General features: G+C 42.3%; 1 protein-coding gene across 1 annotated transcript in view; it reads left to right on the plus strand.

The window, feature by feature from the left end:
* FARSB (phenylalanyl-tRNA synthetase subunit beta) overlaps positions 1–24,997 on the plus strand; it is a 51,567-nt gene that overhangs the window by 22,759 nt on the left and 3,811 nt on the right. The window contains exon 16 of the mRNA XM_037147489.2: positions 10,197–10,352. Coding sequence (XP_037003384.1) covers positions 10,197–10,352 — 156 coding nt within the window. The remainder of the gene's footprint in view (positions 1–10,196; positions 10,353–24,997) is intronic.

The following is a 24,997-nucleotide window of genomic DNA, read 5'->3' on the forward strand; positions in this document are numbered from 1 at the left end:
TAAAGGTTCATTTCGTGCCAGTCTATGGAGAACTTCCTGTGGGCAGCGAATCTGCTGTAACGGAGTCTGAAACTCTCCAGTGCCGGCCGCACAGCTGTGAGGGCTCTTGTGCCTCATCCTCCGCTGGTTCGGCTGACTGCAGATCTGATCTAATTCGGATGTCAGGTTTTTCTCTTAACTTTGACTTGTTTTCTTTCATCTTACTTCTCTGAGTTTTATGTTGTTTTGATCCCTGGTGATGCAAACATATGTACAAATAGAGAGTTAGGTTAGTTACACTAGGTTTCCTCAAAAATTTTGGAATACTGATTTAGCAGTAGGCGTCTTCCCTGACTGCGAGGGCTCCCTGCAGGGCTGCACGGGGTCATAAGCAGGCTGCTCAGAGTCCGAGGGGTGAGGAGCAGACCGTGGTCCCTAGAATTGACACGGAGCGTATCGCTGCTGGCTCAGAGCACTTTGGAGCACTTACAGCACTGCAGTCCTGGGTAGAGGTGCCATTACCGTTTAAGTTTTTCCCCTCTGTGTTTCTTGGGAAGGGCCCAGACACAGCCTCCACTCTGCCCCAAGGCCCAGGCTCGGAGATAACCCCCTCACCCCCCAGAGAGAGCCAGTCTGCAGTGCTGGTGCCGCAGGCATTGCTGATGATAAACCAGTGCAGACGCTTTTTACCTCAAAGGTTTGCCTTTCTGCTGCACTTGATTCCAGCAGGAAGAATCGTTCTCATTTCTGCAGCAGACCTCTTCTGTCCCTGGTTTCTGTTGTGATTATTCTGCTCTGCCTTCCCTGTCCAGCCATTTGCATCTGATAATCACTTTCACCTGTTGTCTTGCACCATTTTAGTTTATATTCTCTTTCTTTAAAAGTTCCTATCACTGGGATTTGAGGAATGTGAGGAGGTACATCTGCTCTGTAAGTTTACTGTCTTGAAATCATAGGTTTGCTTTAATTTATTTGGAGTATGTTTCCCCTTTAGCTAGTCCTGGGTTTTATTTCATAACAAAAGTAGCTTTTCTGATGGAATATTTTAAATGCGTACATGTGGACTCCCTGCTTGTCATCTGGTGTGCATAGAGCACGCTGGGCGAGGCGGCCAGCGGTTCCGAAGGGATTCTGCGGCCGGCGTGCCGGGTTTCAGTCACGGCTCTGCCGCTCACCAGCTGCTTAACTTCAGGCGGGTTATGTGGCCTCTCTGTGCCTTAGTTTCCTCATCTGTACCATGGGGATAATAACAGCACTTATTTCGATAGGTTATTATAAAGATTAAATGAAAAGTGCCAGCCACATAACAAGTGCTATTTGGTGTCTGCTTTTACTGTTAGGGTAGCAGCAACCCCGCACGTCAGGGACTGCGGGTCCTGGTTTGGCAGTTTTTCTGTGAGAGTGACTTGCAAACCTTTGCTGGCTATTCAGGGATTGATCCCCTCTTGCTGAGACACTTGGGCTTATTTTTATCCTAACCGTCGCTTAATTGGTTTTTCTTCTGTTGTGTACTAATTTTTTTTTTAAGGATAAGAAAACCAAAATGTACTAATAATGGGAATTTACTTAAGAAAAACAGGAATTTTCTTTTCAGTAATTCATCACCCACTTCTTTTTAATGAAATGAGCACATATGTTTTTACTGCCTTTCAGAGCAGTAGGCATTTCTCTGTTGGATTTACATTAGCCATTTCCTCCAAAATAATCAGTGTTTTTGAAGGAAAAAATCAGGTCCAAGAAAAGTAAAATGATAAAGGGGGTTTGCAGTTAGTATGAAAGTGTCCAAAATTTTCTTTAGTTGGGGCAAAACCCTAACTACTGATTCAAAAAGGGAAGAAATTGTCCTGGCTAGTGTAGCTCAGTGGATTGAGCATGGGCCTGCAAACCAAAAGACTGCTGGTTCGATTCCCAGTCAGGGCACATGCCTGGGTTGCAGGCCAGGCCCCCAGTAGGGGGTGCACAAGAGGCAACCACACATTGATATTTCACTCCCACTCTTTCGCCCTCTCTTCCCTTTGTCTATAAAAATAAAGAAAATCTTTTTAAAAATTAAAAAAAAAAAAGAGGAGGGAGAAATATGTGGTAAGAGTGAGCAAGGCGGTCCCATTCGTGGCCCAGAGAACTTCTGAGCTCCTGTTTTGGTGTGTGTGTCTATGTTAGGGCTGCTTAGAGTGTAAGAGGCAGCGTTGTCCATCTTGAGGAAGATAGACAGGGAGCAGCTTCCTGGGTGGATGCATAGCGTGCAAGGTGCCCTTCACAGCACAGAGTGCCACCAACTGGCTTTGTGGGATCCGGGGAACACGCGGCACCAGCAGCCTCCCACCAGTGCAGGCGAGCTCGTCTTCCACATGGAGGCGAAAAGGGCCTGTGCTGGGTTTCAGTGCGCCTCCCACCAACACGCCTGGCCGCCGCGTCTCTGTAAGAGTGGCCGCGAGACTGCCAGCCCGACTGTCGCGCTTGGCCTCATCGGACAGTGTCCTGCGCTGGAATAGACTTTTTTCACTGACGGTCTGTGTTGGGCTGCTCTCGGCCTGGCCACCCAGTTAGTGACCGAGTCTGGTGCGCTGCTGCTCGAACATCAAGACTTCCACTGTGGCTCAGACATGTTCCAGTTCTTTGAGGCTGAGCCAGTCCCTGCATTTACAGAGTTTAAGATCCAAAGTTGCTGCAGCGTTTAAAAAAATCAGTCATGACTCAGGACTCAGCTGATTTATCCCCTTTGTTGGGAGAGTGGCATGAGTCTTGTGTTGTGGGGTAAATTTTTGGCTTTATAACGGGGAAGTCAGTAGAGGTGACACTGATGCTAACAAGTCAGGCTGCTGTGTGAGTTAGTGATTGGTTCCATTTGGTAATACCTTCGTTTTTTCTGTTTGATGTCAAGAATAACTAAACTATAAACAAAAGAGTAAAAAATGACTTTAGGGGAGCAGAGGACCTAATTGTGAGTTGCTAATCTTTATGCAGTCGTATTTTGAGAAGTCCAACATTCTGGCTTTTTATTAAATGCAGACTGAACTCTGCCATCACAGTTTATTTCACTCTGGTTCCTGAGCCACCAGCATGCCTGGAAGCTCACTGAAAAGGCAGGAGAAAATGCATCGCGGGGTTGAGTTTGAGTTGAAAGGGAACCACAGCCTAAGAATATAACTCAGTTGGCCTTGTAAAGTACAGAGGGTGATGTAGGTTTAGCACAGAACAGCCATTCTGTAGTCAGCTGGCACATAGCTGTGGAGACCCCTGATAATCAGATTGCCATGCACTTTAGTTTCAACTACTGCATTCAAAGAATTTGGGGGTTTAGTAATTATTCCAGTAGATGGAATAAGTTAAAGACCTTTGATCACCCAGGAGGCTCCAGCTCCTTCACTAGCCTTAGCAAGCTCACGTACTCTGACTGTTCACTTCTTGCTCAGATTGTTCTCTTCTCCAAAGCATTGCTGTAGTCCTGGTGCAAGTCGTACTTCCTCTGCTTCCTAAGTCCCTGTTCCAGTCGTTTCTAAAATTTCCCATTCCAACTGGAGCTGATTTTCTAATCAGGAATGATCTACTTCTTACCTTGGCTAATTTGGCAATGGAGCTGCAGAATTTATTTTTCTAAGTTCAGGTGCACTTTATTCAAGATTCTTGTTCCTTCCTCCTCTCTGAGCCACTGTGGCTGCTGGGAACATAACTGATTCCCTATTCTTTTATGATTTGGTTTGTTCTTTCAATTTGCTCTTGGTTTGTACCATTCATATATCTGTCTTATATTGTAACCTACTGAAATACAGGGTTCAGATATTTATAGTTTTTCTTACAACTCTTTGATGGATAAAGAACTCAGTAAAACTGTGTTCGTTGTGACCTTGTGAAATACTTCAGCTCTGAGAAATTGTCCAGTAATTCTGCAGCCCTCAGATCCTGGAAGATTATCTAGCATCCGCGTGTGGAGTATGGTTTTTTGAAGAGAGCTTATGTCATCGGTGTGGAGTAATTTAATTTTACTTCATATTTTTGCAATGTAGGATTTCCAATTAATAATTCAAAAAATATGGGTGTAAGGTACATTGACACTAACAATATTTGAAGTGGCATCATTCGCATATATGATGGCATCGTAACTGTGTCGATAACATCATCTTTAAAACAGAAAGTTATTTAGGTGTGTTTGGTTCCACACAGTTAGATCTGCTAACGTGAGCATAATGTGATCTGTCATGCGTTGCATATTATGTTTTTTTAATAGATAAAAATCCATTCCAGGTTTATGTTAACTAAATAAAAGCCAACCCACACGAATACAACTGTGTCTTTCACGCATTGAGAAGGTCATAGGTTTTTCCTCACATTTGTTTTTTGGCTTTTGGCATTATATCAAAAAGAAAAAAAAGTCTGTATTCTGGTGCCATAATATAGATCCATTTTAAGGAAAAGTATTCTTTTTATTATGTATGTTTTTAAAAAAGAGAATATATGTGTAGTATCCTTAAGAACTTTCATGAATATTTATTTCTAACTTGTAAATAATTCTGTTCTCTTGATATTTTGAAAAGATATACATATTGAATGTCTCCATAATCCTACTCTAAGAATTAGTCGCCATTTTCCACTCACATGCAACCATTTCTGTATGTAGCCATCTATATGGATACATACTTTCTTCAGTTGACACCCGTGAAATTATGCTTTACTTGTCCAGCTTTTTTCTATGAACACATTCTGTTCACCCCATTATTTTTAATGACTGCGTAATATTCTATTGTATGGATGTACTATAATTTATTTACTCAGACTGTTGTTGAATATTTAAATTGCTACCGAGGTTTTGTTAAAATGTGTCTGTTACAATGAATATCCTTATACTCTTACACAAATATATATTTTTAGAAATAGAATTATTTGGTCAGTAGATCTACACATTAAATGTTTGCTATCTTGTCAAATTCTCTTCCAGGAAGGATTTTTTACAAACTTCCAGTCCTACCAGGAATGTATAAAGGTTCCTGTTTTCCCATATTAGATATAATTTTTTAAATTAAGTTTATTGGAATGACATTGGTTAATAAGATCATTAGATATCATTTTTTAAGGTATATGTCTTCAGGGAATTCTTGTAGCTTTCGTGAGTCATTTAATACTACTCCGGAAGTTTTCAGGAAATAATGTTTAAACTTCAGTCTCTTGAGGACCAATATAAAGAAACTTATTGGATGGAATAGACTAGAAATCAAGATGCTTTATTTTCTTGGCCAGGCTGTTAACTCAAGCCCAGTACCAGCCACTGGTTATCCTGGAAGCCTTTTTGGTTTTCTAGTAGGCTTTCTTCTGGCATCTGTATTTGGGCTTCTGGGTGAACGTGAGAATAGAGATGGAAAGGTTGAAGAATTCTTTTCAGTCTGTGCCGTATATGATAATAAAACCGAATACCCCCAGTTTGCTCTTAATCATTGGTACCTAGTGAAAAAGGATCTACACCAAGGAAGACCCTATTCTAAAAATGTGAGTAGTATGCAGTAGTCATCTAGCAAGGGATATCATCTACCACTCTTGTTTCCTTTCTCTTGTAAAAAATCATCATTTGGCAGGTTCTTTCAGCGTGCAGGAGCGGGCGGCTGCCCCTCTTCCGGGGCTTAGGCCCGCCTCCCCAGGCGGTGCTTTGAAGTCTGTGTAGCTCATTGGTAATTCCGCCAACACCCGGCAGGCCCATTTACTGAGCGGACTGTCTGATGGCAGGACACGGGCGGTCTGTCACCGAGTTATAAAGGACTGAGTCATTGGCAACACACCCTCAATTTGGCATGAAATTTAAATAGTTCTCATTTTGTGGAGTGCAGTCAGTGCAAAACACTGGGAAATGGGAATTTTACTATGCCTAGCTGTTTCTCCACGGGGGATGGGAGGAACTGAGTATATAGTCATTCTTCTCTGTTTTCAGTGCAGTCGCAGTGGAGGGACTATCTCAGCAAGATGGGAGGAATAAGTCTAGAGGGAGTGGTAGCTCTCGGGCAATGTGGAAAAGTAGCCAGTTGGTGGGGGGGTTGGGCGGGGCTACCTAATCTAATTCTTACGGTGGGTTGAGTACAAAGCCCTAAAAGTCAGTGACCTTTCTTAAAAATATTGCAAAATTGAATCTAAAAATATAAAGTTTATAGCTCATTATTGTGTGTGTGTTATATGTATGCAATAAACATCCTGAAGCCTTTCTTGGAGTGTAGTTTTTTGAAAGTCCTGTATTTTTATTGTAATTTTATTCTACTCATCAGAATCACTTAATTTTTTTCAATTGTGAATTTTTAAACCAGATGTTGTTCCTCTCATCAGAAAGGTAAGTTTTACATAATTTGGAAATCAGCAAAGAAGTATCCCAAGGCAAAGGTTACCAAAACAAAGCTTCCAGTTTATGTTGCGAAGTTCCCTGAGCCGGGGCGTAACTATCGGGCTGTGCTCGCACAGCAGAAGTGGAACAACAAAGTCGTTTCAGTGCGTGTCTGCACGTTGAAGTGGAAGCATGTGACACCAACAAATGGGTACCACATGGCAGAGATGCCCAGGAGCACTCAGTATTATGAAAGGGGCAATTTAGTTCTGTTTCATTTCATTTTTTTCCTTCAGGGAGGGAGAGGGGAGGAGAGGGCGGGAGGGAGAAGGGGAGAGATGGTTCCTGCAGAGGAATCAGGCCCTCATTTTAGTTTATGTGTGTGGTTGGCTTACTGAGGCTTTATGCCTTTCTGATTTTAATATCAGTCCTTATTCCTACACCTTCCGTTAAAGCTTTTAGGTACCAGAATTCTTCATCCCTGCGAATGGAAACGATGGAGAGCGATGCAGTACTCACTCTCCTGCATCAGCTGATTCTTGTGCTGACTTTGACTGTGGCCTGTGGTCTGGCCTTGGCCTTGTTAAATGGTTATTTGTGTGTGCTTACCTCCCTTTGCAGGCCTTACTCATTTATTGGGAAAACGATTGTTGAAGCATTCGTTTGGGCAGGCCCCGTGCTGGCTCTGACCGTTACCCTCTGGGGATTCCTAGAGAGGAGTGCCTAAACCTAGCAGCTCCCGAGAAGTGTCCCGTGGCAAGAACAGGGATTTCTCCACAAGTGGTCCGTCAGCGTTTGACTTAGAAGACACTTTCCATGAGTGAAAATACTGTTGGTGGCTAGAAACTTCAGTTAACTGACTTCTAAAAAGAATTTACTCCAGTAACTAGAATTCTTAGAACACTGAAACATCAGCTTATATGAAAATCATTTCAAGAATGGAATCTTTGACTGTATTAGGTAGTTATATATCCACATATAAGTTTGCCCTTAAATTATGTGTTGTCATCTACATCCTTGAGAGATTTAGAGATTTCCACTGGACGGTGGAAGGAGCATGGATTTTAGAGTCAGATGATTCTGGTCAAGTCCTAGTTTCATAACTTACTAGCTGTGTAATTAATTACAGTTAGCTCCAGCCAGTTGGCTTAAGTTTGTGCAAAATGTTTCTGGCCTTTTCTTTCTCCATTTTATTTTCCCCATTCTATTTTATAGGGATACTAAAACCTAGCTTACATGATTTTCTTGAGAATTCAATAAGATTATATATACATTGATTGATAGGTACCAAGTACCTGGCACATGGTAAATAGTTAACATTAATTTCCCTTTTTCTTTTATGCCATTTATGTGCTCACTTTTATATTACTTTAGTAGTTGAGTACAGTGTCTTAAAATAATACGTTTTCATTATCTGGAAGGTCAAAGGCATTCAATATTTTGTGTCAATTATGCATTGGGAATTGTCAATCAAAAACCTTTGAGACTGAAAGTTTTTCTGAAAGGAAGGATTTATTGAGCCATATACTAGCCAGAAAAAAGACCAGGTCAACCATATGCTCTGAGCCACCCCCAGCATGGTGACTTGGAGAACATACATGTCTGGCTTCCTGGGGTTGATGGGGCTCTTTTTTTTTTTTAAGATTTTATTTATTTATATTAGACAGAGGGGGAGAGAGGGAGAGAAAGAAGGAGAGGGAGAGAAACATTAGTGTGTGGTTGCCTCTTGCATGCCCCCTACTGGGGACCTGACCTGGCCCACAACCCAGGCATGTGCCCTGACTAGCGACTGAACCAGCATCCCTTTGGTTCAAAGACCGGCACTCAAACCACTGAGCCACACCAGCCAGGGCTTGGGGCTCTTCTACACAGTGAGTTTGGAGAAGAGAGATGCAAGTTGTTTTGGATGTATTTAAATTGGCTGTAGGTAAGAGGGCGCTGGAAAAGAAGAATGGGGGCAGTTCTGGGATAGATGCATATTCCACAAGGAAGTACCTGATGCTTTTGGATTGGTTGTGGGCACTGGTTTGGAAAGTTCCTGTGTAACCAGTATGCAGTGCCTTCTGGCGGTTGGCCATTCTCTCTCGGTCGTTGAGGAAATGGCCACCTGAAAGTTAGTGCAGTGTCAGCGTGCACTCGGACATAAGAAGGCAGTAGTTGGTTTGGGCCCTTTAGCTGTTAACTGATGAACCCTTCTTGTCTCTTCCTTGCACTGTGTAGCCTGATGTGATTTAATTCAGGACGTCTCAGGATTTTTCCTTCTCAAAATAAATCTGTGGAAAAACCTTGGCTTAATACATGCTAATATAAAGCAGCTTTTTATTTGCAGTTTGTTCCCTAATTGACATTAGTTCTTTCTTTGGTCCTAATTTGAAAAAGTGATGTGAAACCAGCAGTCATTCAGTATTTGTATTAGAGTTGTGGTCTCCTCCAGAATTAAGCAGCCACACTGTATTTACCCATTATAAAGTAAAGGGTCAGATTGAATTTGAGTCTACCTTTATAGGCAGTGTCCTTCTTTTTTAAAAAAATACCTTTTAATAGGGGTTTAAATTTTTGTAACCATCACTACAAGATTTAAAACTGCCCTGTCACCCTGAAAACCCTTCATGGTTTCCATTGTAGTTAAATTTTTGCCTCCACATCTAACCTCAGATAAACACTACCTGCTGTCGGCCTTTTGTGGAATGTCATACAAATGGACTCGTGCTGTATGTAGCCTTTTGAGACCGGCCCTATTCATTCAGCATAGCACCCTTGACATTGATCGGAACTGTCACGAGTGTCAGTCAGTAGGTTTGTGTCTTCTTATTGCTGAGTACGTTGTATGGATGGACCACAGTTTGTTCATCCGTACACCCATCAGGGCTTATTTGGACTGTTGAAAATGAACAATGTTACCTTTTTTAAAATACTGTCATTTCTGCACTCTGAATTTCAAGGTAAAATAATACATAACTAATCAAGGGAAAGAGAGAAAGTAGCTAAAATTTGGACAAAAATTATCTCTGCCCAAACATAACCTCTGTTAACACGTAAGTGCATTTGTTTGGTCTTTTTCCTGTGCATGGAGTTTTTTTTTTTTTTGGCTTATGGTTTTATTCACACAGTTGTAATTTTTATCTTCATATATTGCTTCTTTTCTGCTTTAATTGTAAAAAGTGTATATAACATATGGTTTAAAAAGAGTACTATAAAGCAAACACCAGTGTAGCCATCCAGCTTAAGAAATGGTCTACTGCCAGTATCTTAAGCTTCTTAAAGACCCCTCCCCATCATTACCACCTTCTCTTTACCTGGAGTGACCACTGCCCTACCTTTTGCGATAGTCATTCCCTTCTTTGCTTTCTAGTTTTTGAACCTATTGTATGTTCTTCCTTTTTTTTCATTTACCATTTTAAGTATTCGGTCTGGCTCTATTATAAATCTTTATAAAGATGCTGCTTAGCCACACTGTATTCTGACGAGTGAGTGTACTATTCTATCTAGCCTTTCCTTACCCTATTCACGTGGTTTCTAGTTTCACAATTGGAAATAATGCTTCGTGCAGAAATAATTTCTCAGATGAAGCCTTTTTTTGTATTTAGGATTATTTCCTTTGTATAATATTGTGAAGTTTCCAGGTTCCCTTGTGTGCTGCTAAACTGAATACAAAGAGTTTTGCCACTTCACACCACCAGGACACCTTATTGTTCCGGGGCCAGCATCGAGGGTTTTCCTCACCTACTCCAAATAAAAACTCTTCAGGAAATTTGGTGGTTCAAAAAGCCACCTTATTTTGCCTTTGAAGTTGAATGATTCTCTCTGTGTTTACTAAGAGGTTTCCTTTTTTTGTTGATCTTGTCCAACTTTATGTTGGAGTAAATGAGATTCTTGAGTAATTGTCATTGTGGCCTCGTAACTTATTCTTTTATTTTTTCAGATGTAGGTGCCAGAAACTACAGGCATCTTTGTGCTGTTTATTACAACAAGAATCCTGGGTTTGAGATCATCCATGGGCTACTGGATAGAATTATGCAGCTGCTGGACGTGCCCCCCGGCGAGAAGAAGGGCGGATATGCGATCAGAGCCTCTGAAGGTGAGACAGCGCGGCTGAGTCTAGAGTCCGGGACGATGTGATGAAGAGGTCTGGCCCTGGTTTTGATGAAGTTTGGGAGGAGGGTTAGTGGGGGGGAAGGAGATAAAGCCTCATTTCAGTTACTTGTTAGTAATATCCCTTTCCTTCCTACATTTAAAGAAAACGCTTTTCAGAGCTCTTGTGCTGCGCAGTATACTTTCATTATAGTCCAGATGTGCTGGTTTCCCACCGCCTGAGGAATTTTGAAGTTTCTGCCTCTCATCCCTACAGCTTGAATCTGAGTTCATTTTGTTAGGCAGGAGATCCAGAAACAACTTGAAAAAATTATCTTACAACTTGTTCCTACTGTTTACTTTATGCTTTTTTATAACTGTATTGGGCTTCTTAAATTTTTAACAGAACGTTCATTTTTTAGAAGTGTCATTTAGCAATTACTCTGTGGTATAGGGCTGGGGAGGACCTGTCTCTGTTTTTCCCATAGATTTATTTTTCTTAGTCCTTGGAGGTTTGTTGTTGTTGTTTTGTTTTAATTTGCTTTTATTTGGAGACTTCTTTGAAAATGCAGTAACCCAGAACTCGATGGGCCCTTTTAGGTTGAAGATTGATGGGATTGTCTGTTTATAATAAAAAAAAAAAGATACTGTGCTTATAGAATTCTAGAGTATTAGACCTGAATCTTGGGGTTTATCGAGTTCAGTTTCCTGGTCTGGCTGGTGCAGGCACGGAGGCGCAGCGGGTTCAGTGGGTCGGGCTGGTCACACGTGTAGAAGCTGAGGTCCCTGCTTTCCAGTGTTCTTCCCACAAGGCTGAGCTGCTTGCATTCATCATTCCTTTTACTGTTAAACAAAAATCTTTGATGCTGAAAGTTTTTCTGAAAGAGAGGATTTACTGAGCCACACAAACCAGGAGGGTCCCCCCAAACAGGAATTTATTTATTAAAAATTGTGTACTTATTCTTGCATGTTTAAACTTCAGTCACCTTCAAAGTCCTCTCCATTTGATATAATACACCAATTGAGACTTTTTTCCTTCTGCTCAAAACAGATTTTGAACTTGGTGATTTTGATGCTTTTTCGGTGTTTCTGCTATTTTTGGTTTCATCTCTTCCACATTGGCAACACATTTCCCTTTAAGGACTTTTTTCACCTGGAGAAACAAAAACAGTCTCTTGGGGTGAAATTGGGCGAAGAGGGAGGTAGGGCACAGGGATCATGCTATTTTTGGTTAAAAACCGCAGAATGCTCAGTGTGGTATGGCAGGTGCACTCATAAATCACCCGTCATGAAATGGGCAAACGCAGCCTCTCACAACAACGCCAGCTGGTACACTGATACACATGGGTTCTAGAACACTCATCTAGTTGGGGAAGCCTGTACTTCAAGGGGCCCCACCTCCTGAAGATAATTCCAGTTTTTTTGGGGGGCCCAACCCTTGTATGCTAGCCAGAAAGAGGACAAGGCCCTCAGGGCCTGCAGTCTGAACCTCCAGCGGCTGGGCGAGATGGAGAGGACACACACGTCCTTGGTCCTGAGGTTGACAGGGCTTTTATGTAGTGAGTTCCCTATAGAAAGGGAAGAAACTTTCTGTAGGAAAGAAAGCTCTAAGTCGTTCAGAAAGAGTGTTCTTGGATGATAGGTAAGCAGGTGGGAGAAGGTGAAGGAGGGCAAGTTCTGGGATAGATGCAGAGTTTGGAGGGTAAGGTACCTGATGCCTTTGCACTGGTCACAGGCAACAGTTGGGGAGCTTAGGCGAAAGCAACATGTGGTAGCCTTTGTTGGGGAGCTTTCTTTGCGATAAGAGCTGAAATTTCGGCCAAGGGCTTGGCCCACCCTCCAGTCTCCTGTAATTTAACTGAGGGCAGCTCAGAATCTGGTTCTCTTGTCATTACTTGTTCGCCAGTGTACTTTTAAGAATTCTGCTTTGAGACCTGCTTTTAGGTTATCCTTGTTAATAGCAGCCTGAAATTGAAAGCTGGTGTGACACTGCATCCCCGCCTTCTGGAGTCTCCGCTGAAGTCTTACCTCAGAAACAGATTAACTGGATAAAAATCAGTTCCTCGAAACAGATATGCCATGCATTTGAGGTCTAATTTTGTCTTTCTTACTTGAAAGGTTGCAAAGAGCTGAATGGTAGTTTGGAGCATAATTTATTATGGGTTGATACTTGTATATGTAACTTTTATATCAATGGTGTTTCTATAAACCATAAACCAGCGTCTTAATATTATGACTGTCTTGCCTCAATAAGCTCCGGAGACATTGTTTCCCACAAGGATCTGCATTCCCAGCCAGGAGGCAGGGATAAGTAGGACACGGTCCCTACCCTGAAGGTGCCTGCAACCGGAGAGACCCCTGCAGACCCGCTGTCACACGGGGCTGCCAAGACCAGTGCCGTGAGTCTCCGAGGAGGGAGATGGTGCAGCTTCTTGAGGGCACCTGGGAAAGCATTCATGAGTTCCTGGGCTGTTAGATGGGCCTTTGCAAGAAGGGTAGTTGGAGACCGAGGAAACGGGGCAAAGCACACGAGAGAGCCGAAAAGGCTGGGAAACATGGCCGAGTGCAGTTTGGTTTGACTACGGGATGGGGGAGGATTTAGGACTGCACTGAGAGTTTTGAATGCTAGAATAAGGAATCTTAGCTAATTAGGGGGAAAATATCAAAGCTGCTTCTTCATTTTTTTAAGTTACGGTTTTTGGTCACATATGGGGACAGAGTCAAGCTTGTTTTCCTTTGAATTCACTTTGGTTCTCATAATAAAATATTACAACATTTTTAAAGTTTTTACAGGTGTGAGAAGCCCTAGATTTATGAATTGGAGAAGGTTTGGTACAACTTCTTTATACATATGTGTGGCCTCGGTCAGTACATATTTTAGTATATCTAACTGGCCTTCTTTCAGACAAGACAAGTATTGACTTTGGATGTCCCCGTCAGTGGCACCGGCCACATCACTCTCGGAATGGTTTCTGTACGAGCCATCAAGACCGAGGGAACTAGTGTCACTGTAAATAATAGCTCCTCATTTCTCGTAGGGATTTCTAAGTCTATTTGGATTGTCCAATGGCAAATACAATTATCTTTTTTTTTTTTGTGGTTAAAGAAATTAAGACCTAAAGATGTGGCTTGTCAAAATAGATCAGCATTAGTTCTTCATCTGAAATTCCATAAACCTGTGAACTTCATACAGCTTTCTCTCGTGAGCAAACCTGTAAACACAATTCAGTTGCTGGGGTATGTTTACTGACATCATTTTTTTCAAATTTATAATTTGCATGTTAAGTATAGGTCTTCTGATTATCAGAAAGTAAAGTAGAAAGAGATGAAGAACTACTGTTTCCTACCATTCTGGATTGCTGAGCTGTCTTCTGTTACTCTGGCATATGGTTTACCTTTAATAATTAAAATCCCCGGTGGCTGTGCAGTTACTTCTGAGCTCAGTCTGTTCACCAGAAATCCCTGCTAATGTCAGTCTGCTGGCAGCTCTGCCTCATCTCGCTGCCCCTTCTAATGAACCGCCCGTTACCTCCTGACCGGCTTTTGGGGGTGGGGGGAGTGGGACAGAATGTGATGCCTTTGAGGGTCTTGGCCCTGTTCATTGTAAGAGAAATCTGATCATCGCACCGATCCCAAAGAGTTTTGTTGACACTGGTGTGTAAGCTTGCTTGTTGTGCAGGCGGCCTCTGCTGAGGTCACTTAGTCTTATGTAGTGTGCGTTTGCTGAGCACCCTTGCAATTAAGAATATAAAGTGAGGTAGACTGTGGAGTTGCCGATAGAGTAAGGTCTGTTGTTGAGTGGAAACAGAGGAGCAGCTTTGACTTTTTATCAGACTGCAGGGCATTTAGAGGGTCTCCAAAGCGTCCACTCAGATGCTCCGGTGGCACTCAATCAGCTCATTACAGCGCATGGATATGCCCTTTTCCATGCTTCTTCCCCTTTGTTTTTGTGGTTTTTTGCAAACTAAATTATGTATGTTAAAATGCATTTCTCCTTTTCAGAAACCACTTTTGGGCAGGGAAAATTTTCCACATTTTTGTGTTTAGAGCAGTTATGTGGTTCCCAGGCAAATCAGTGGCAAAAGCCATTTCTTTTAGAAGGCAGAGGGCTTTGTGTAGGATTGGCTGCAGCGACTTTCAGCGACTTAAGGGTGTATTTTCCCCCTTAAATTTGTTACCTATTTCAGTTTATTTACAGTTCTACAGAAAACTTCAATTTAACTTGAGACAAGGTCTCTGGTGAACAGAAGTTTTAGAACTTTTAGTTTTGACAGTGCTGTTTTTCATGCTGCTCAGGATTCATTTTGTAAAATGAAAAATAGCCTTGCAAGTAATGCACACATAATCCTGCACCATATGTACCCACAGCGGCTGTTTGGATGCCTTCTGTTACAGTAACGCCTGATGATTATTGACGTGACCTGGAGGTCATGACCTCGTTCCTCTTTCAGGACACCTGAGAAAGGTTTCAGATGTTGACACCTGGGTGAAATTGGGATGTTTCCCTGGTCTTCACACTGGTTTTCAGTGTAATCTGAGCTTGGGAATATATGTGTGGAACAACCTGTTGGAGTCAAGGTGTTCCATTTATGGTTTGATTTACCTAAAATGCCCAGCATGGCGTGCCCACATTTAGTTACCATGAACAAAGACATTATTTTGTTAAGGCATCAGGTTTAAAAGAAAAAGGGCTTGGGAGTTTTTTAAGCTTCCTGACCTTATTACTCTAAAAACACTCCTTATTCTTTTGGTTCCCTGTTTGTTGTGTTTGGGGCAAGCTTTCAGATACAATTCAGAGACGGGACTGAAAGACTCAGCAATACTAAACCTGTCAGCAGTCGCCATCACTACACAGTCGACACAGCGGGTAACGCGGAGCTTGTGTTTCCTTCCGCGTTTCCGCAAGCTTCCGCAGTCACCACGCGAGGCATCACGCTCCGTGTCGTTTCAGGGCACGTTCCTCGTCCTTGCGCACTTTTTCTTACCTGTGCAAGGCAGATTTCTTATGACTCACGGTCAGTCTTTACTGGGGGGCGGAGGGGGGGTGTTGGTGCTTGTTTGATTGACGTTTTAGCATCCAGCAAGCTCGAGTGCTGCGCTTCCGGTCTCACTGGAACGGCATGGTCAGCTCAGTGTCCCACCTGACACTGTCATGACCTGGTGCCTCTCAACCTCTTTACCCTTATATCCTCTCTCCCCTGAGGAACCTTTAAATTTTAAGTTCGACCTTCAATTAAAAAACTAACATTTAACTGTATCTGCTGAATAACTTCTAATGTTACTTATTTACTTTGTTACAGTGTATCAAATTATATATTTGCCAATTAGCAATTTAAATGCTTTGTGTCCGTACCAAGTATATAAAAAAATTATTCAAAAATTTTTTCAGCAAAAGTAGAACAATTGAAAAAGTCATTTATTTCTTAGAAATCATTTTTAGTGAATGAAACTTTTCCTCAATGACAGCAAATAACCACCTGACAGTTAAATACGGTCAGTGTCTCTGTTCAGCACTTGATGTAATCAGTAATGCATTGACTAGCTTTTTGAATTAGAAACTCATAGCCTGAGCTACACACAGACACTCCCAGGACCAGACACAAGCAGTATCCACGAGGCAGCCAGCGGCAGCCTTCCAGTCACAGTCACGGCCATCCACCTCCACAGGCCTATGGCCCTGATCTCACTTGGACTGACTGTCTCCCATGTCCGTGTTGCTCCTGTGAGGCCCGGGACAACCCACTGAGAGGAACTGAATACCAAGGAGTGAGATCTTTGTCAGGCAGGTTCAGCTGTGGAGGGCCACAAACCATGGGGACATGTAAGATTTTTTCATACTTCTGCTCTGTCCCCAAGAACCGGTTGTCACCCCTCTTAAAACTGTATACTGTAGCTGAATACATTTTGGGGGTTATTTAAATTTAACTACATGTACTGGGCAAAAAAAAGGAGAGAACTAAAGATATTTTTCTTTGCCACTTTGCACTCCTTTCCTGTTCCCAGACTGGACGCTGACTTCCGCTGTTCCGTAGAAAAGGCCGTGGCCCAACTACAGAGGGATGGAAGAGTCCATTTTTAGCTCGTTGGGGGCCCAGATTCTGAAACTTACAGGATTTGAGGGTGACTTCTACTCCCCAGCTTTTATCTCACACGTGAAAGACGGGTTTGCTTGCTCACACACCGTCAGTGTACGTGGGGGCCACACCGGGGCAGCACCCAGGTGTCGGACGTGGCGTGCCGCGGCATGCTGGTCGTTCCGGTCCTGTGAGTCCCTACGCCAGGACGCGTTCTGGTGAGCCAGTATCAGTCCGACTCTGAGTGGCCGATCCAGCTTGGATCCAGAAGGACTCGAGGATGCTGGGTGGATAGAAAAGTGGGTGAACGTATGGAGTGCAGCCCTGGGCAGGGCTGAGGAAAGGGCAGCGCTCTCCAGTGCCCGCGGCCTCGCTGAGCTCAGGCCTTATTTCCTGGAGCCGCTACCCTGGTTTGGATGTGGTTCCGTCTTTTCCAGCCATTGATATTTGGGGTTCTCTTTCTTGAAGGTTAAACTAATCCTAACTTACGAGTCATATTTTAACTTCTACCTGCCTGAACTCCTTTGCAGTATTAAAATGCTACCCAGCTCTAAGATAACTGAATCAAGTTTTAAGCCAGCTTATGAGTTATTTTAAAATTATTAGTAAAATCATTCATTCTTTCATCTCCTCTCTCTTTCTCAGTTCCTTTACTCTTCACTTTTAAATGCATTTGATGGCTGGCTCTTATATCCACATCTACAGTGGTTTTCTTCCAAACACCTTCATGTGTATTAGCTTCAAGGTTGTGCTTGTGTCTCATTGCCCTTAAGGCTCTTATTGCTAACCACTGGCATTTATTTCCCATTGGCATTTTTACCATGGACTTTGGCCATTCCCAAGGAATATGTTTTAGAGGATTGGCTTTCAAAATGTCTTCTGGGCTCTTATTAAAAAAAATAAAATTGTGTGTATACTTTGGACAAAGTTTGAAACCCACCTGGTGGAGAATCAGAAAGTCCACGGGTGCTGCAGTGACGGTGATTGGGGGTCTCCCTCTTTACACCTTACTTCACTTGCTTTTCCTTTAGGTGCCATGGCGAAGGGCGTCTGAGGTTTTAATACCACTGAGTCGTCGCGCCACGTGGTGTGGTACTGGCAAGTGTGAAACCTGATCGGTGTTGGTGCGGCTGTTTGTGAAGCAGCAGTCGGATTTCGGGGTCTGGGTGTTCTCGTTGCCTAGGACACCAGGCCCTTAAAGCTGTCCTGCACTTCTGGGTGCTGGACAGCGAATAGTAATTATTTTTCATTACCTTGACTTAAAAAGGAAAATCTGCCAAAACATTGATGATTCAACTCATATTTCTTAAGTTCTCTTTGGTAATTTGAAGAAAATTTAGTGATATGAGTTAATATGATACGGCAGAAGATTTTTCTGTTTTTTTTTTTTGCTTTTTTTGGTCTTAAGTTCCTAAAATTTCCCAATAAAATTAACTTAGTCACTTAAAATAATGTACGATATCTAATACTTTGTCAGGGTAAGGTAACAAGAAAATGAGAGGATGTTGCATTTCCAAAAATAGTGGGAAATACTGTGATAGAGGAAAAAGCATGTATGCATGGATCTAGATGGATGAATGGGCGGGCAGATGAGTATTAAGGACAGAAATAACGTCTCTTATCTATTTGAGTGACCCTAAAAATTGTTCAGGAAAAAAAAGTTCTAAGAGAATAAGGAGGAGTAATTTAAAACAGGGAACTGCTTTTATTTCTTTTGAAGTGAATGTGTTCCAGCAAATAACTTTGTTGAATTTATCTATACATAAAATGTCTTTCCCCCATGGTGTATTCATAGCAGTTCCTTTCAAGGTGTAAGACTAGGGCGATAATTTTTTATCTTTTTTAAAAATTATTTTTATTACAATTGACAGAATATTATGTTGGTTTTAGGTGAACAACACAGTGATTAGATATTTATATGAGACCTGTCTGGAAAAAATACATCCATTGTTAATATAATAAGACCAGTTTGCACGACATCAGTGTAACCAGACAGCCAAGGAGAGTGGACTAGAATGCACATGTGTGAACAATGGCGACTTCACTGTACTAGTCAGTGGGGGTGGTAGACACGGTTTGGTGAGCATGTGTTTTGTGTGGCCCTCACTTTCAAAATGACCGAGTAGAGCCGTGAATCTGCATCAAATTTTGTGTTAAGCTTGAACAGTCCTCTGTGGAAACTACTTGGATGATTCAGAAGGCTTTGGGGGACAGTGCAAGGAGTGCTTCACAAATAAAGGTGTGGCACAGATGCTTCAAAGGTAGCAGAGAGTCTGTGGGAAGTGATCCACGTTCTGGAAGCCCTGCCACAAGCAGGACACCTGAGAATGTTGAACATGTTGGGGCCGCAATCAGCAAAGATTGGCATCTGACAGAAGCTGATCTGGGGGTTCCAGAAACTACTGTGTCCACGATTTTGATGCAGGACTTGGCATGAAACATGTCGTGGCAAAAATAAATGTCTCTATTTTTATAGTGCATGGGTGGATACTTTCTGGACAACCTTGTGTAGACTTAGGAAGTGATCACCCTGATAAAGCTAGTGCCCATCGGACACCATACATGGTCATTACAGTGTGATTGGCTGTGTTTCCTGTGCTGTACTTTCCTTTTTTTTTTTTTTAAGAATTGGGTGGGAAGCATCCCTTACGTAACTTAAACCCTGTTTTGTTAATTTTTTAAAGTAACATGCTTCTTAGAAATGCAAGTACACCTGTATAACTTTGTCAACTAGTTGTGACCCCAATAAATTCAGTAAAAAGGAAAAAATGCAAGTACAGTACAAACAGCTTTTTCCTGAACTATTTGAGAGTAAATCCCACTTCCCCTGAATACTTACTTTAGTATGTGTTAACTCCAAACAAGGACATCACCCTACACAACCACCAGGAAAATGCTCGTGTTAATGTTCACCACCGTCACTCCCCACATCCTGTGCAGATTTCATCAGTGCTTCACATCAGAGAATTGCTCGTTGCCCCCAGCTGCCATGTCTCATTAGTTTTGTTCTGGGCGTTCTAGCACCAACTTTCCTTGACCTTCAAGACCTTGACACTTTTGAAGGTTACAAACCAATTATTTTGTAGTGAGTCCCTCAATTTTGGGCCACCTGATCTCTATTTACCACTAGATTCCAGTTAGGCGTCTTTGGGAGAATGCTACAGAAGTCATGCTGTTCACTCAGTGCATCCTATCAAGTGTCCTGCCAAGATGCAGGTTCCATTTACCTCTTAACTGGTAATGTTCACGAATCCCTTGATTGAGGCTTTTTTACTATTCCTTTATCCATCACAATTAACGTGAATGTTCTGTTCCTAATCTGGCTTCCTATTTATTTATATCAGTATGGACTCAGTATTTCCTATTTTATTCAGTGTATTTTAATCCAGTGCAGTCATTATTCTGATGCTCACCTTGTCCCAGTTTGGCTAGAGGTAGCCCCTTCATGCTGGCTTTTTTGTCCTTTTAACATTTTCTTATTAGTTTGTATTGTTATTAGTACTTCCTGTCTTTGTGCACTTTTAAGACTTCCTGTCTTAACTAAGAGGTACCATGCTTATCTGGAATTTTCCTTTGCTCTGTTTCTCCATCCTGGTTCTACTTGAGCGAGGGGTGGGTGTGGGTGTATTTATTGCTATTAGGGGTGAGAGTTGCAATTTGCATGTGTATGCAAATGTGCATGTGCACCATCCCGACCCTAAGTCCCCAGCAATACCTCCACTGCAGCCCAGCCCTTCAGGGTGCATTCCAGGCTCCTCCCGTTCCCTTCTTCTTTTCTCCGACAGTGAGGAACCTGGCTCCCGTTATCTCTTACCTATCTATCTATCTACCTACTTATTTATTTATTTAACTGTACTTTGGGCTTATTTATTTACTTCTTCATTAGAGTTATATTGCATGAACAGAACCAATATTCAAAAATTGTTAGTAATGGTACTATTTAGTGATTCATTTTAAGGAAAAACATAAGGATGGAAAATGCTACTTATCATTTCTTTCTTTTTTATTTACCTGAACAGTGCCCCGTGTGTAACCTAAACTCCATTTTGTCCCCTGCTATGGGCCTGCTCCTCACTCAGACCCAGACTGTCACCTGCTTACCTGTAGGCGTCTTCCCCTCCTGCTTGCCACCCTGTGGCAACTTTCCCTCCTGGATCCGGGTTCAGCTGAATTGTTCTGGAAGAGAAAGGGAAAGGACTGCTCAAAGTCTAGGGGAACCTCCGTCAGCTGGGAGATACTTGTTCAGTGGGTGGTGGGTGGTGATATAGGAAATAGATTTCTGGGCTCGTCATACAGTTTCTGCCTCAGACCTGGAACCAGCTGCATCTCCCAGCAGGTGCGATTCCTTTTAGTGGGGAATCGAATTTCGATCACAATCTGGATGTGAAGGTTGCTCGTCACTACTGAGTGAGTCATTGTTTCTAGGAGTTTTTAGTATGCAGAGCTGGGGAACCCCACCCCCTTTTTAAAGGACAGAAATCAAGTTCATACGAATCTTTCTGGTTCACATGAGGATTAGATCATTTTTACTTGCTGTGTTTGGCTTTTAATTTATAGCTCTTTACACTGGAAACCTTGTTTTCTAACAAATTTATCTTACTACTTATTTGTTTACCCTGTTTCTACCATCTATCCAGCTAGCTTAGTTTCAAAATAATATCAGTATTATTGCTGACAACTGAGTACAAACACAGTCTGTTTAAGTAGAATTTTAAGTCTTTTTGTACTTAGGATATACACAGTGGGGCAGAAGTAAGTGTACAATTGTGAATACGTGAAGTAAGAGTTATTATTTTCCATGTGAACAACTGTAAACCCACTTTTTCCCACCCTGTGTACAATCAGCTAAAGCATGTTTAGAGAATTCCATCTTCATTCCCTTCACACTCTTCCCTCCCTGCCTCTATAGTTTATGGAAAATATTTTTGCTTATTCTGTAGGTTTTAAAAAATATGCGCATGCGTGTATTGACTCTCCTCCACCTTCTCAGCTGAAGAGTTGCTACTTGACACGGTGTCTGTACAGCCCTCACTGGCCGTCCCTCCGCAGCAGTGCCTGGAGACCCCCCCTCTGCCCTGGGTCTGTGCCTCGGGGTCCGCAGTTCATTCAACTAACCCTCTGTCGGTGGACGTGTAGGCTGCCGCCAGTCTGTTGCTGTTACAAATAATGCTGCAACGAGTAGCTTTGTGTGTGTTAGGAATTTTTGCTAGGGCATTTTCAGGACTGATGCCTAGAAGTATGGGATTATTTGGACAAATGGTAAACACTCCCCCGTGGGACTCATGGTTCCAACACTGTACAAACTCAGCAGCAGCGTGTGAGCAGAACCCTGTTCACAAGGTTCCCTGTTTTTGGCCAGTCCTTCAGGTGGGAATGGTACCCACTACAGTGGTAACTGGGTCTCCCTCATTATGAGCAAGTAAACATATCTTCACCTTGATAGGACATTTTTATTTCCTTTTCTGTGAACTAATTGCCTGTTCACATATATGCTTATTTATTCTTTTTTTTAAAAGATCTTATTTATTTATCCTTTAGAGGGGAAGGGAAAGAGAGAGGGAGAGAAATATCAATGTGTGGTTGCCTCTTGTGTGTCCCCCGCTGACAACTGGCTTGCAACCCAGGCATGTGCCCTGACTGGGAATCGAACCTCGACCCTTTGGTTTGCAGGCCCACGCTCAATGCACTGAGCTACGCCAGCCAGGGCTATTTTTTTCTTTAAGTTTGTTGGTCTTTTTCTTCTCTGTTTTTAGAAACTTTTTATGTGTTTGGGATATTAACACTTCATGATATATATTCAACTACTTTTACGTTCTCTTTTGTCTTTTGTTATGTTTTTGCCATGTAGATTTTTAAAACTTTTATATGGTAAAACTTAATACTTTTTTCTTTATTGCCTCTGGACTTGAGTCCTGGTTAGGAAAGCTTCTCCCACTCTGGGATGAGGGGGGAGTTCCCCACGCCTCCTCTCGTGCTTTCATTGCAGCGTCTGACCTGTTTGTAACTCACCCTGAGGGCATATGAGGAATAGATCCAGTTCTATCTTCTTCTCTGTGCTTTGTAGATTGTTTTGATATATGTTGCTTACCAGCAATTGCTGGGGCTTTTTTATATGGTACAAATATTTGACTTTCTAAATTTACTTTGTTTTATGGTAAATGCTTTTCGATTCCACAAAGGAATAGAGATCTAAAATTCTACGATCTTTGATATTTCTAAAGGATGAAATGATTTATACAGCCCTTCAGTCAGATTGAACATGTTCAGGAGAAAACTTGGAGATATTTCAAACTGGGTAGGAGTAAAAATCCAGTCCACATCAGAGCAAAGTTCACAGATGTGTAGATACAGATACGGTCTCTGTTTCCAGAACAGACCTTGAACTGTAGCCGGGTGGCTCCATTGGTTGGAGTGCTGTCCCACACACCAAGAAAGTTGTGGGTTTGATCCCTGGTCAGGGCACATACCTAGGCTACAGGTTTCATCCCATGCATGGGAGGCAACCAATCAGTGCTTCTCTCCCTCTCTCGCTAAAATCAGTAAATGTATCCTCAGGTGAGGACTTAAAAAAAAAGACTTCTGTCATTTAACTTTTTTCTTGAGAAACATTTCAAGAAATTTGCAAGCACGCATCAGAGTTGCCACAAGAGTCTCCTCAGTCAGCCCGGCCCCTGTTGGATCACCTTTATATTCTGACATTCCTGACCTCCTCTGGATTTTGAAATGTGAGTATGTGTGAGTACGTGTGTATGAGACATGTAGCTAAAATTAGACTTTAAAATTGATCTTAAGAAATGTTAAAAAGGGATAGCCATGGGAATAAGCTACAATTTTTCTAGATAAAGTAAAACTGGGGGAGTTTAAAGTTATGATTTTAGACATTTAGTCATAAGGCGATCGTGGTGATCTATTTTTTAAAAATTCTTTGTTGAAGACATTTTTTCCATTAGTTAGAAGACGAGGCTTTGCTGGTGACTTTTTAAGAATAAAGTTCTACAGAAGGCAGGCGCTGCGTGCACAGAGCTTGCCAGGCTGCCCGGATCGCCCGTTGCTGCGCACAGGTCGCCCTGCCAGGGCCGTGCAGTGGGGACTCGGTGGGCACCTCTGCTCTCCTGTCAGTTTCCTCTGCAGAAGAGTTAATGCGTCTGCAGGTGTGTGGGGATCAGCACTGCAGAGTTGTGTAAGGGCTTGGCTTTCTTTTGATCTTCAGAAGGGGATGGAAGATAGCCATTAAACTCAAGGGATTAGGTCCCCTTTCTTTAAAGACCTTGGTACCATAAATATTTCACTTTAGATGTAAGGTGAAGAATTGTTATGCGTCTGGGGGAAATGGCTGTTTTATATTACCAGTTAGAAATTATTCAGTCTCCACTTACAAATTGTATTTGCCGAGAAATTTTCTTCTAACCTAACGTGTACCGAGATCTGAAAAAATGTGTGTGCTCATATTTGGTAGTTCGGCCGTTTTTCTTTCCGTCCTACTCCTCAACCCTCTCCTTTCTGTACTGTTTCACCTGCACTGTGCCTTGTGCTCCTTGGGTCCCCCTCAGTGTGGAATTCCACTGGTGCAGCCAAGAGACTCCTGCTTCCAACCCTGCAGGAACCACCACTTTAAAACATGGTACCATGCTCACATGCGCAGTGTGTGTCTTCATTTTTTTTAAGCCGTATATTTTGTCATTCCTTCAAATTAACATTATGTAGAAAAGCAAAGTGAGGTTCACGTGTCGGCAGCAGGAACACTGCGGACTTTTCCGTGTCCTTCCTGTGAGTGCGAGGATGGTGGTGGGAATGCAGGACGTGTTGTTTTCTGTGTCTGAGACTGTACTGGGGTTGGGGTTGGCGGGGGAGGGCAGGGTCTGGGTAGGTGCCCAGTGCCTGTTAAATGGTATTCCTTCCTTTCACCCCACAGAACGTAAGCAGTCATTTATATAACAGATGTAAAACACAACATACATTCAGTTGGCCCAGTGGCTTTACTGAATCTATATAATTCTCCATTTTGTATTTTCTTACTGAATTTGGGGACCTGTATGGTCATTGGTATTAAATTAAGCTCATGATTGTAGTTTCTGTTATTTGCTAAAACATATGTGACAGATATTCCATTTTTAGTGTTCCCTGCCCTCTTTATTTTGTTTTTATTTTTTATTGTAGAAAATTTGGGCGATAAGTACCAAACCTCCAGGAAGTTACAATATGTGGGTTGGAACCTCTAAAGCATGTAGTAGTGATGTGCAGGAAGGGAAAAGTAAGGTTTATTAGTAGGTAAATTCGAGATGAACAAATACTGAACACCAAGGAAATTAGTTATTAATTCCTTAATAGTAACCTCCTAGCAGGGGGTTAATATTAAGGAATTAAGAGTCTCATGCTTCCTAACACTCTCGACCTTTCAAGTTAGGGTTCTGCTCAGTTACCACCTGAACCTCCTACTTCCGTTGCTTCATAAAGTTATAGGAAGAGTCTGTGTGGAAAGTTCATCCAAACTTTGGTCCTGGAATATTACTCTAAAAGAAAGGGGCAAGACCGCATTGGGGACGGTGTTTGGCAGTGAGCAGGAGAGGGGCTCACTAGC

Source organism: Artibeus jamaicensis, unplaced genomic scaffold (genome assembly GCF_021234435.1).
Source record: "Artibeus jamaicensis isolate MK-2021 breed Jamaican fruit bat unplaced genomic scaffold, CSHL_Jam_final contig_1015, whole genome shotgun sequence".
Lineage (NCBI taxonomy): Eukaryota > Metazoa > Chordata > Mammalia > Chiroptera > Phyllostomidae > Artibeus > Artibeus jamaicensis.